Raw genomic sequence first — 13,420 nt, forward strand, 5'->3', positions numbered from 1 at the left:
CATTTCCCTGTGGCTTCAGTTTGCATTGCTCTGGTGCCTACTTATGTTGAGAACTTTTTCACGTGCTTATTGGTTGCTTGGGTTTCTCTTGGGTGAGGAGGGTGATTGAGTCTTTTAAGACTTAAGTTGTCTGTTGCTTATCCTCTTCATTTTTAGGATCAGTCATTCATGGTATTTTGTCTTTTAATTGATTCATAACCTGCAAATGTGACTGAAGAACCCATAAGTCAGAGAATTCCCTCCAGGGCACTCATCATGTTGTCCAGTGTGCTTTGGCCATCTGTTTGCCCCTTTCAGTTTCCAAATCAGTGGTCCACTTTCTTCCCCGTATCCTTCTCTTAGTCTGTATTATAACGGTGCTTTCTTCCTGACTTTCTTTAGATTGCATGAGGTAGAAATGAACTCTGAGGGCTAAACCCCCAGTGACTCAGTCATCATCTGTGAGGTCTCTAAGTATCTGGGAGTTTCATGTGGCCTCCCAACATGAGGTCTCTAAGTACTTCTTGAAGTTCCATGTGATCTCCCAACATTGCTGCCCCTAGTGGCCAGGCTTCCAGCACACGAACCTCTGGGAGACACGCTCCACCCACACCATAGCAGGCTTTGAGGATACATCCAGGCCACCTCACTGCCTTTTGAGCAACATGTGATTAGGCACGAAGCCTTGTCAGAGATCTGGGGGTGTGGAGGGATGAGAAGGGAAAGAAAGATGTTGGAATGTTCTTAGTTAGCTTTATCTCATCAGCCCTTGTACTAGGAATTTCAAATCCCCCAGATATCTCTGCTGTCATCCAACACCTGTCTTTCACTTCTGCCGAGATCCCCAGGAATGGAGGACAATTGTTCTGAACATTTCTGTGCCTGTGTTTTATGTATGAGTGGATGAGACCTGCTTTGGGACAGCAGAAAGGGACTGTTACATCGTAGCTGTCCAACTCTTTGGACACATTGCCTGGGATGCATTGACTGAAGAGTAATTATCTTAGGAAGTATATAAAATGTTTACTATGTATAGATCCTTATATGTTTCCTATAAATAGATCCTATATATAAATAGAACTTCTGTTATTTTTTAAACTTTGACTTATTAAATTATTCTACTAAATAATATAACAAGCTTAAATTTAACAATGAAATAAGAAGACTTACCTGGCTACTTCGTGACAGGTACATGTTAGGTGTAGACAGGCAAAAGCACTTTTATTAGCAATCAATGTTTTACTTGCCAAGTTGCACCAGCACTCAGAAGGTCTGATGCATGTGGGCTTTGAATTTCTGTTGGGCTGACCCTGCGTGGCAGGTGCAGAAGGCAGAGTTCAAACTCCCTGTACCTCCCTTGCACTGCGTTCAGTCATTGCCTGCAGGGTCTGAGCTCTCACACTGCACATCGGGCATGAGACATATCACTCAAAATCACATAATAATGGCAGAGCTGGGTGTGATGACACCGTAACCCCAGCACTCAGGGAGATTGTGTTCTTGTGGGGCGTATTACTAGTTCTTCAGGGCTGCATCCTGGATGCCAGCTGTGTTATGACACACTTTCTAGACTCAAGTGTTCCCTCTCTTGCCTTTATATCACCCCTTGTGATTCAGAAGAAGGGGAAACAAGTTTTGTGGGTCCAAGGATGTTAGAACTCGTGTAAACTAAAACACTATAGACCAGCATGATACAGACTCCTAGAGATGAGCTCTCTCTCTCTCTCTCTCTCCCCCCCCCCGCTGAATAATCAGCTGATCTACTTTGAAACAAGATCAAGCGATAGAGAGGGAAAAGGAATGCCTTTCTTTTTAGCTTTGGTAATGAAGAGTTTCTCCTCCTTCTCCTCTTTCTCCTCCTCCTTCTTCTTTGGCTTTTTAAGACAGTATCTGACTATATAATTTAGTGGCATTAGCTCACTTTGTAGCCCAGGCTGGTTTTGAGCACAGCACTCCTCCTGCCTCAGCCTTCAGAGTGCTGGAATTATAGGCATGTACCCCTACACCTAGCAAGAGTTCCCTCCGGTCACTCTTTCCCTCTTAACTGCTACTCAGATGCTGGAAGGAAGTGGTGTCCTGCTGGGTAAGAAAGGATGAGGAAAGATTCCATGTGGTACACCCACATGTGTATGTGTGAGTACGTGTGCGTTTCCTCCTCCCTCCTCCACGACCACCTCCAGCCTGGCATGAATTCTCAGTTAAATGGCCCCAGAAGGCTATTTACAGTGCCCTCGCCATTCATAGAGATTTGCAGTGATTTTGTGTGCGCATTGTGGTGTCTGGAGTGCATAACTGTGGGACTGGCGCAGATAAGGATCTCTTTTTCCATTTGTAGGCTGGCTATGATGGTGAGAGTATTGGAAACTGTCCATTTTCTCAGCGTCTCTTTATGATTCTCTGGCTAAAGGGTGTTATATTTAATGTCACGACTGTGGATCTGAAAAGGTAAGACTTTGGCAGAATTGAAACAACTGGATCTAATTCCCCACATATACCTACACATACAAGCACACAAACATACAAACCCCTATGGCCCATGGGCCATGTTATGGGCATATCCAGTGGCCAGAAGTCTGAGGTGAAACCTCACTGTGGGTCCCCTAGTGAAGTCACAGGAGCGGATGTCTTGTGGTCAGAAGGAGGAGGAGTTGGTGGCCATAAGGAACCTGCTGTCCCAGGTCAGCTGTGAACCTTTCAGAAACCCATCTGAGCACTGCTTCTGGCTCATAAGACTGGGAGAGTTTATATTTTTTTCTCTATCTGCACAAAAAAGAGCCATAAAAACACGAATCCAACCCACAAGTTGTTAAAGCACATCTGTACTTTCATCACAAGTCACCCTTCTGCAAACCCAAAGTGTACTCTGAAATTGTCAACGGTCATATCTGTAAGGGGGAGGACACTGCTAGGCTTTGGGATTGAATGCGAATCTTCCAGGCTGCCCACAAAGACGGTCTCTGTCCACTCCTATGCAGGAAACCCTCAGACCTGCAAAACCTGGCTCCTGGAACAAACCCACCTTTTATGACTTTTGATGGTGAGGTCAAGACAGATGTGAACAAGATTGAGGAGTTCTTGGAGGAGAAGTTAGCACCCCCGAGGTAGGCCGTCTAACACCAAGGTGCGCAAGATGGTCGGTGCCTTCGCCTGGGGAACAGACCATTTGGGAGCTCTTACCTGTGTGTTTGGCTTCCTGAAGCCTCAGTGCTTCCTGTGTTTCTTGTCCCCTGGGATGGGCTGCAGGAAGCTAGGCCCAGGCTAGAAGCCTTGCCTGAAGGTGGTCTGGACTTCCCTGTTATGCACCTGTGGCCAAGCAGCTAGAGTGGGGTGGCAGGAGGCAGGGAGGAGGTGCGATGGCACAGGGGTCAGGTCCCATGGACTGTGGGACTCGGAAGGACCCTTCCAAACCATCACCTTCAATAAACCAGGGAGGAGGTTACAACCTGCTGCTCTGAAACCTAGGCCTGGTCATCAATAAGACAAAACCTCTCCATCCAGAATATTCTCCCAAATCACATTGCTTCCTAACTTCGAAGAATAAAAACAGGAAAATAATCAAGGAGAGGTTTTTGTTTTTACATTTACCTAAAGAAGGACAGTTTTCCCCATGGGTTTACTTAACTCAAACACTGCTTCTCTGTGACACTCCAACTTTGAACTTCTCAAGGTACCCGAAGCTGGGGACCCAACACCCTGAATCTAACTCTGCAGGAAATGATGTGTTTGCCAAATTCTCAGCATTTATTAAAAACACCAAGAAGGATGCAAATGAGGGTGAGTACCTCCCACCTCTCTGTTTTCGGTTGCTACATGTTCTTCTAAGTGGCTGCTTATAAAAACCTGGAAATTCAGAGAGAGTAGAGATGAGAACCAAGAAATAAGGAAAAAAGTACCTTCAACTTGAGTCTGCACGTAACTTCAAGACACTGTATCCTTCTAGAAGTTGGGAATCCAGAAAACAATACTTAGGGGAAAATTTTCATCACTGAGGTAGCTCCAGATGTGCCTCAAGAGATTTTAAAGATGCTTCTACCCACACTGCTCTCATTCTAAGTGTCCATACATATTTTTTGAAGAAGTAGAAGAGTCCTAGCAGCAGCAGTGTTGTGTAGACAGCAGGAACAGTCCTCCAGGAAGTGAGTCCCTACTCAGATCTGCTGTATCCGCAGCCTTGGCTCCCTGCACGCGCTGCTGGCTGGTCACCTCTCAGGATAGAAGGGGTAGCATTCATTCCTTTGTTCACTCTAGGGACAAGTGGCACTCACGGGCATGGTCACTCTTGGTAACGTCTTGCCTTTCTGTGTTAGTTTATGAAAAGAATCTGTTGCGGGCCCTGAAGAAGCTGGACATTTACTTAAACAGCCCTCTGCCTGATGAAATAGATGCCAGCAGCCTGGAGGACGTCTCTGTTTCAGGCAGGAAGTTCTTGGATGGGGATGAGCTCACGCTGGCGGACTGTAACCTCCTACCCAAGCTGCACATTATAAAGGTTGGTCTCTCTTCCTGACACCAATGCAGAATGCATGAATGAGGCTTTGTTTCATTCTATCTTGACTTGTGGTTGAGTCAGACATTTAAACAGTCTGAAATGCAGACTCTCGAATTAAAAACTAGCTCATTTCTGTTTGAGGCAGCCAAGTGCCAGGTTTCAGATACACAGCATGATGGCTCCAGTTCTCATGGAATAGCTGTGGAACTGCCCCATCCACTGTCCTCACTGCTGGTTTTCTAAACCTGCTCTCAGAAGCCTTCAGGAAAGTCTGAAAGCAGCTTGAAGAAATTCGCAGGTCCTCGGGGAGGATGGATGGATTTTGAGTCTATTAAAATGAGGACTCAGTCTGTTGGTAAGAACTGTAGAGATAAACACAGCCCTTTCCAGAGATGGCAGTCCCAGGAAGGTGGCCCAGCACTTGTACTGTCCTTGTCACTACTGCAGAGTCCTTGATAACTCAGATACCACAGGAAGACACTGTGCCTTGTTCTGGTGCATCTTGATTATTAAGACCCAACCAAGTTCTAAGCTACATCCTTGAGATAAGAGCAGGTGTGACAGGAGAGACAGGAAAGTACAAATCAAGGACGAGGTGCTCTAGTGGCATGTTTAACTGGCCTCTAAAAAATCACACATTGGTGACTGCATACCCTTGTTTTGTGTGGTGCAGTTCACAGTAACCTGATGTGGAACCAGTCTGAATGTTCCTCAGCAGGAGAGTGCGTAACAAAAACGTGCTGTGTATACACAGTGAGTGTTATTTAACCACACAAAATTGTGCCATTTAGGGGAAAATAGATGGAAGCGGAGAGCATCATGGTAAGCAAAATAAGCCAGCCTCAGAAAGGCGAGCCTCGTGTTTTCTCCTTTATATGTGGAAGATGACATGAAAGTAGGAGGGAGACAATTTTGAGAAAGTAAGAAAGGGAAAAGGAGGAGCCTGGTATAGGAAGGTGACGGGGCAGGAGATGATCAAAATGTATTACACAAAGTGAAGCCTAATATTTTATTTTTTTATTTAAAAGAAAAAAAGACACAGAAAGGGAAAACAAAAAGCAAAAGAGACCACCACCACCAACAACACACTCAAAACAATAACAACATAGGCTTTCAAAACAAGACGATAGAAATGTAACAATGGTTGTTATATTGTATATTGTTGTCTTCAAAAGAGTTGCTTAGATGATCAGATACAGACATGCAAAATGGATCTAATCACATGAGTATTAACTTTTCTTTTCCAAGAACTAATAGACTTAGTAGGATAGTCATCTTAGCTGTCTTATGTATATGCATACAAATTTATATCTTTTTCCTTTTTTCTTCCTTTTTTCCTCTTTCCCCCTATCCCAGTAACCTTTCCCTTTTGAACAGTTTCTTACCCTTACACAATAATTATTGTACACTTTGGCTCTTATTTGCTCTTTCAGTGAACCTAATATTTTGTAAAATTAACAAACACTAATATATATTTTAAAAAGGAAATTCCATATCAGGCCCACAGTCTATAGCACTGTAGCTCCTGGTTGTCAGCCCTTCCTGGTCACTCTGTGCTACAACCTTGCATTTCTCTTCCTGCAATTCTTCTTTCTACCGTCTTTCTCTCTCCATCCTTGAATCTTTTTTCTCTCTTCCCCGTTGTGCCTGAGGGATACCAGTTGAAACACAATCCTTCATGATGCTGCCAACATTCAAAATTTCATGAAAACATCTCAGCTCTTCAAAATCGGCTAAATTCGGGAGCCATTTCCCAATGGGATATTTATATCAGAGTGTTTTGGCTTAGTCTTTTTCCTTGAGTGCTTTTGTGTTTGCTCTGAGCAGTGGAGAATCGTGGAGGTGCATGGGGGTCGAGGATCCACAAGAGAAAGGTCCCAGCTATGCAGCACCAATGACCACTTGTTTAGATCCTATGAAAAAGACTTCTTTGCATTTTAACAGAAGGAATAAGTCTCAGAGTAAGATAAAGCACTTCATGCCGCCAGTATGAGACCAAGCAGCAAAATCCTCAAAGCCATTTAGCACTCCGGCTACCTAACTGCTTAAGGGTTATCCAGGATAGGGAACTTCTGAAGTGCAATGGGGGCCAATCCAAGGGAATTATGGTAAAAGACAAAAGCGTAAAGGGATCTGTAATTATTCTTCTTCCTAAAACTCAGGGAAGAGCAGTCTACAAAATAGAGCATTTGCTTCATCTTTCATAAAACTACAAGGAGATGATAGATCAACAACCTGGTTGACAGCTGAAAAACTGCGTCCAGTGTGGGCTGTCACGGGGCCGGTGCACAGTTCTGTGTGTCTTTAGCAAAGTGCGTGCTTCTCAAAAAGTAAATAACACAACCTTGCAATGCTCAAGCCAGACTTTGTTATTTGAGGACTTGGACAAGCAGTGGGTATGAAGGGACCAGGGAACATCTCCGTAGAGGTCACTTTTTAGTTGGGGTCTTTAGAGAGAGAATGTGGGGTGTGGGTGGATGCAGAGGTGCCATCTTTATATCTGTGACCAAGTCCCTCATCTAAGCATACTGAAGGACAGGCAGGGGAGAGGGGATGCGAGAAGCAAAGGCAAAAGGCATTCTGCTTCATAGCTGCTGAACAGGGAGTGGAAATAACTCCCAACCAGTCAAGAGAGACGATGAACTGCCCGAGCTCATTTTTAGCCATGGTCATCAGCTTATCTGTGAGCCTTGGAGGGAAGCATGCCCTGATCCTAACCTACATGCCCTTAGCTGATTGTGACCCTGGACAGAGCAGGGAGCAGTGTTAGGTGAGTGGGTGCTTCAGGGTTAGAATCCAAATCCGTCTGCCATCTGCTCTGTCTCACTCTCTCTTTTTTTTTTTGTGATTCTGGAAATTAAATTCCAGGCCTTACTCATGGTAAGCAAGTGTTGTAACCTCTGGTCCACATTTCCAACCCCTTCTGTTTTTTAAAGCAAATTATGGGCCAAATATGTCTTCTTCATTAAAATATTATTAATAACTGGAAAAATGCAAAGTGGGTCCTCTGTGTGGATCGATATGGTGAAAATGGGAGGAGGAAAGAGGACAGACAAGAGAAGCAAGAAGTACAGAGCAGAAGGCAGATGGGAAGTACGCCTGGCAGGGAGAGCTGTTCGGGGAGACAAGGAGCCCTAGAGCTGTCTGCAGCCTCAGGAAATGAAGGAGGACACCGGCCTCTCCAGAAAAAGCCGAAGAGCAAACACAAGGTGTTGAAAAGCATAGCACCACAAGGGGTGGAAATCGGACTGGAGGAGCTTCGGGAAATAAGAAAAAACAAATGAAATAATTGCAAAAGTGAAAGTTCTCCTAGAGAATAGCAAGAAGCAGAAAAAGATCTTGGAGAAGCTAGTAATGATTTAGAGGTGAAACCTGAAAAGAATCATCTAAAATAGAGGAGAATTGAAGAGATATAGACGATTAAAGAGATTCCAGGAAAAAGAACAAGGAAGGGAAAATTTTTAAAAAGGGAAGTTGAAAAGGGCAAATTATTTTAATAAAGAAAGAACCAAACGTCTGATTTAAATGATATGACATATTTAGGAACAAGTAACACTTAAGATATATTGAATACCGAGATTTGAGAATTTAAAAAAATTCTTTGAGTATTGGATTGTTGTGTATTCCATTACTATAAGGAAATACTTGAGGCTGGGTGCTAGATGAGGCAAAGAAGTATTTAGCCATAGTCTTGGAGGGTCAAGGGCATGGTATGGCATTGGGTTACCTCTCACGGCAGATGGCAGATGGTGGCAGCCTGTGTGAGAGAGATTGTGGGCAAGAGGCCAGTGAGCAGGGTGGAGCTGATCGTGCTTGTCTATATCAGCCTTCTGGAGAGAACTAACTAGGTTCTAAGAGAACCACCTCAGTCTCTCCCAACGGCAGAGACCTGGTGACTCCCCCCACACCTGGCCTTGGCTTTTTAAGGTCCCTCCACTGAGGTCTACACCTCTGATACATGACCTTCTGAGGAACACATTCAGTCCATCTCCAAATGATAGCAGACATCCAGGCAACAATACCCACACAACAGTCATGACAGTAACAATAAGACATAACCCACTATACAGGGAATTGATTCAAACTGCCCCTAGGCATCTTCATAATATTAAAATTCATGAAATAGTGGTTTAATGTCCACAGAGAATTAAAGGAAAGGGTACATGATGTGACAGTTTTACATGCTGGCAAATTAAAGCCCCTACCAAGTCACCTCGTGTCAGTACAGTCAGCACCCCTGCACTGTTTTAAAAAATAAACTTGCTGTATGGTAAAGCAAGAGGATGGTCATCTAAATAAGAACCCAGGACCAGAGAAATCCGTGCTAGGAAAGGACAGGTGATGGATGAGAACTTATTTGAGTCTAATTTAGTATTAAGACCAAACATCACAGGAACTGAAAAGGGTCAGAACATGAGGTATGATCAAAAAATACAGAGTATGGCTAAATAAAAGGAAATTAGTACCGTAAGAGACCCCCATGAAATCCCCGCCTCTTCAAGCTACTTACTCCCTTTCTGAAACGATGCGGGCAGATGGCATCTCCGAGACAGCACGGAATTATGCTGACATTCCTGCCACTTTCAGAAGCAATTCCAAGATCCTCACTTGTATGATTTGCTGGGCTGTGATGGGTGCCTTGATACCCCAAACTGATACAAAATGTTTACTTTTCATGGTCACCTTGACTCTAGGGAAGAGCCAGCAGCCCCATGGCCAAATCCACCTATGAAAGCCATCAGAACACAGCCAGTAGCGCTGACACGAGCCTGCCTTTTTTTTGGATGGCACATAGAGCAGAAGCCTTCACCATATTTTTGATCGTATCTTGTAACAATGCTCATGAAAGAGGACTGTGGAACTGCTCGAGAAAGCATATAAATATGTTTCTAGAGAAGGAGAGAATTTTGAGAGGAATTTTGACAATGTGTCTTTTACTATAATGTAGTTTAAAAATTTAAATATTTTGATTACCCCTTATAAAATAATCTTGAGAGGAGGATCTGGGAGAAGAAAGGAGTATAGATATACAAATTTCCTTCTCTATCACCATTAGGACAACAGATAGCAACTAAAATTGATAAATTAAGAAATAGAGAATTCCTGTTATCTTAAATTGTATAGGAAATCACTGGAAGAGTTAAGACAAACCATACACCTTCTAAGGTACCAGGAAGGGAAACATGCACACATGCTCAGAAAGACAGAAAACAAAGCAACTGTTGAGAAAATATAATGTAAATACAAGGTTCAGCTATAGGAGGAACGTATACTTAGGAATGTAACTTAGAAATAAAAAGGTAGACAAAAGTCACCTAGGCAAACGTAGACCAAAGATCCACCTCAGTAATCCCTCCTTTGGGATTTAGGCAAAAGCTGTTAAGCCAATTTGAAGACTTTCTAAAAGTCATTCAGTCCTAATTTGCTGCCACCCTGCATCCATGGCTGCCATCCTCCAAAACCTGAGAAACAAATCCTGAGGGCCTGACCCGTGGTGAGTCTAGTGCCCACTTCATGCAGGCATCCTGGGGACAGGGGGACAGGAGGTGACAAAGCAGAACTGGCCTTTATGGCCATAGGTTCCTTTTACAGATTTAACTGGGCCTTACTGCACCCCAGTTTTGCATGTGAAGGTCCTCACCCTGCACCCCAGAGTGTGACTTCACTTGAGGCTGGGGTCTTTGCAGCTGCAGACAGGTAAGATGAAGTGAAAAAAGGGGGAGTCCAAGACCAAATGGGCATGCAGGAAGGGTGCCATGGACAGAGCTTCTGCAAACCAAAGGACTGCAAGGAGCTAGGAGGGAGGCCTGACACACCCTTCCGGAGCACCTTCCCAGGGCACTGCTGACAGCTGGAGTTTGAATTTCTGGCTGCCAGGACAGTGGAGGAGCACATTTCTGTTGTTCTAAGTCATCCTGTAGTGATGCTTGCTCATGGCAGCCTGACAAACACCATGCACCTTCCCCCGTGACTAATTCCCCTACTGCTCCCTGCCACTTCGCACACCTGCCAAGGTTCTCCTGAGGTCCACATCCCATGGCCCTTTCCTTCCACCCGCCGTCTCCACCCTGGTGAGGCAGTGTCTTCTTGCCTGTGAGTCTGTCCTTCAGCAGAGTAGGGCCACATTCACATGACTGCAGCGTGCTAGGATGATGGGAGTCTGCAGGAATAACCTGCACAGTGTTCAGGGCTGTGGGAGGTGAGACTCAGTGAGCAGGAAAGAGAGCCCCATAGAATCTACACTGAAGTGTCACCTTGATTCCTTATGGACTGGATCCACAGTAGCATTAAAGACAACTGCCTGAAAAGAAATCTGCAAGGAACCCATGTGGAAGTCCACAGAGTATGGGCACATCTGTGCCAGTGGGACCCGGGGGTCATCGGGGGTAACCTGGGAGCAGGATTGTGTGGAACTACTGTTTTGAGTCCTGCCACTTTATCACTGTTTTCTGTCTCCATGATGACCCTTATGCAAAGTCAAAATGTCACCATGGATAGCCCAGATGACTATAGGATGGCATCAGGCTTGAGCTGTGTGCCTCGAAAGAATGGATTGTTTGATGTGACTGCCTGCATGTGTGGATTTTACCTTCACTGGTCATTTCCTCTTCGCTTTCAGATCGTGGCCAAGAAATACAGAGATTTTGAATTTCCTCCTGAAATGACTGGCCTCTGGAGATATTTGGACAATGCTTATGCGAGGGATGAGTTCACAAACACCTGTCCAGCTGACCGGGAGATTGAGCATGCGTACTCCGATGTTGCCAAAAGGATGAAGTGAGGCTGGAGCGCTCCTGTTTTATTTCTCAACTAAATGAGCTGCAAAAAGAGCGCATTCTGTGTGTCTCCTGCAGCGCCGACCCTCTTTTGCAAAGTAACGCCAGTAGCCTCATTAAATACCAAATGACACATGGCCCAGTCATATGTCAGCTCAGCTGGTATCTGTTATCACCAGTTGCCTACTGTATGTAAACTGAGTTTTTGACACTCACTGATGTCACAGTCTGTGGTATTTGGGGTGTGTGGTTTGCAGTTTAAGCTTCAAAGCCAATTAGGTTTGGGTTTAGTTCCTTCCATTTTAAAAAACTTGGGTCTGTCTTTGACAGGTTTAATAATCACACATGGCCTGTTTTCTACCCTTAAATATTAGCTTAGGCTTTTTTTTTTTCAAAATGTAAACACTTGTTATAATTATAGTGATAGATACTGGTTTTAAAACAGTATCAGAGAGATAAGAGCAAGAAACAAAAATCGCCTACAATTTTATCCCACTTGATCACTGGTAATTGGTTGGCAAATGTCTTCCAAGTCTTGAGTCTGCTGTGTGAGCACAAATACAGTTGCACTATGCCAGTTGCATCGTCTGTGTGGATGTTATAGTGGACTGGAAGAGGGACCTCTTGGTAGTGCCTGGCTATCCATCCACAGAGGACCTAAACAAAGAAAAATGGTCAGCCCTACACAGCTGCTCTAAAGAGACCGGGGCATGCAGAGTGTGCAGAGCCTTGGGGTCCCCTGGGAGCCCCTGTGATGAAGCCAGCCACCTACCTGGTCACCACCTCGGAGCTGCCTCTGCCTCTGGTTCCAGCAAGGGCACCGGAGGAGGGGTGCACCTGAGCCTTTGGTCCCGGCTTCCTGTCTGATGCTCTCTCTTTTCCCACCCCTCTCATGCAGTCTGTGCCTCCAGAGGGACCCCCCACAGGGCTGGCCTGCGCTGAAATGTGAACCATGCACGCCTTGGTTCTTTCTCTGGGCTGCTCTCGCGAAGGTCCAGTCTTGCTGTTCTCCGATGACAATGATGATGGTGGTGATGCCTTTGCCCAGTCATCGCTGCCGCTTTGCTCTTTCATCTCATTTAGTGGTTGGGCTGGAAAAACCCAGGGAGATGAAATGCATGGTGACTATCGTGGGCAGTTCTGGTAAATGGTCCCATGAGGGCGGAAATGGAAAAGATTGACTCAAAGAGTTTCTGGTCTATCTGTGGCTTTTTCTCCTCCAACCGTGTCACCCACCTGCATCACAGTTGTGTGTGGGAGCTGATGCTGGGCTCCACCCCCAGACCGGGAGAAGAGGTGAGGCTGCTCGGCCACTCCTCAAGACCTCCCAGGTTTGTCCTTGACATTCACAGGCACCTCACAGAAAGCCTTCTTCTGCAGAGTCAGATGAAGCTAAAATGCTCATTCTCTGTTCACACATCTGCAAAATGGGCGATTGGTTTGAAAGCGAGTAAAACACACCAACAGCGGCAACCCTGGAATGTGGTGAAAATGCCTTGTCAGGAAACAGAGTCATTGATAAGGTGCCGCTTTCTTTGCTACTTCCTGGATGCTGCAGATTAATGGCCGCAGCCTTCCCGCCCTGTCAACCATGCAGGTTTGGAGGTGTCGTCTCTCCCGTCTCACTGGGGTCCATGCTGTGACACATCTGTTTAAGAGTCAGGTTTTTAAATCTCATTTTATAAGGTTACACTTAAACTTGGTGAATGAGTAGACAACCAGGTGTTACCAGCACCGATTTTGTATTTTTAGATGTTAAAATGATCAGAAATGCTGTGTGCCTTAAAAATTAAATGAATTATGAAAACATATAAGTGGAAGCATCTCAATCTCTCTCTCCCCTTTGGATTTTCCATTTTAGCTCTAAGAAAACAAACAACAACAAAAACCCCTATGGGCTGCTGTTAACATAGCAATGGCAGATTTGAGCCAGACGTGAACCGGCTGAGTTAGAAGTATCCATTATTGAGGCTCAGCACTCTACCAAAGCTTGCAGAGGCCTGAGCACACATGTGTGACCTGCCCGTGTCCCTGCCGCCTGTGTGCTGTTACCTGTGGTTATAGGGAAGCTGCTTCTCATGTTGAGCACAGGTTCCCGCAGCCCTGCCCCTGCTCTCGAGAACCCCTGACCCCCCTCTGAGTCCCACCCCAGCCTCTCCCAGGCCCCTCCTCAAGC

At 45.2% G+C, this 13,420-nt stretch overlaps 1 protein-coding gene across 1 annotated transcript in view; it reads left to right on the forward strand.

Moving 5' to 3' along the window:
- Clic6 (chloride intracellular channel 6) overlaps positions 1 to 13,058 on the forward strand; it is a 50,799-nt gene extending 37,741 nt beyond the window's left edge. Inside the window, exons 2-6 of the mRNA XM_023560768.2 lie at positions 2,315 to 2,424; positions 2,955 to 3,080; positions 3,647 to 3,753; positions 4,287 to 4,468; positions 11,088 to 13,058. Of these exons, the coding sequence (XP_023416536.2) occupies positions 2,315 to 2,424; positions 2,955 to 3,080; positions 3,647 to 3,753; positions 4,287 to 4,468; positions 11,088 to 11,249 (687 nt within the window). The 3' untranslated portion in view covers positions 11,250 to 13,058. The remainder of the gene's footprint in view (positions 1 to 2,314; positions 2,425 to 2,954; positions 3,081 to 3,646; positions 3,754 to 4,286; positions 4,469 to 11,087) is intronic.
- The last annotated feature ends 362 nt before the right edge of the window (positions 13,059 to 13,420 follow it).

The sequence above is a fragment of the Cavia porcellus genome, unplaced genomic scaffold (assembly GCF_034190915.1).
Source record: "Cavia porcellus strain 051 isolate PalLab524CR breed Dunkin Hartley unplaced genomic scaffold, mCavPor4.1 scaffold_15, whole genome shotgun sequence".
In the NCBI taxonomy this organism is placed as follows: domain Eukaryota; kingdom Metazoa; phylum Chordata; class Mammalia; order Rodentia; family Caviidae; genus Cavia; species Cavia porcellus.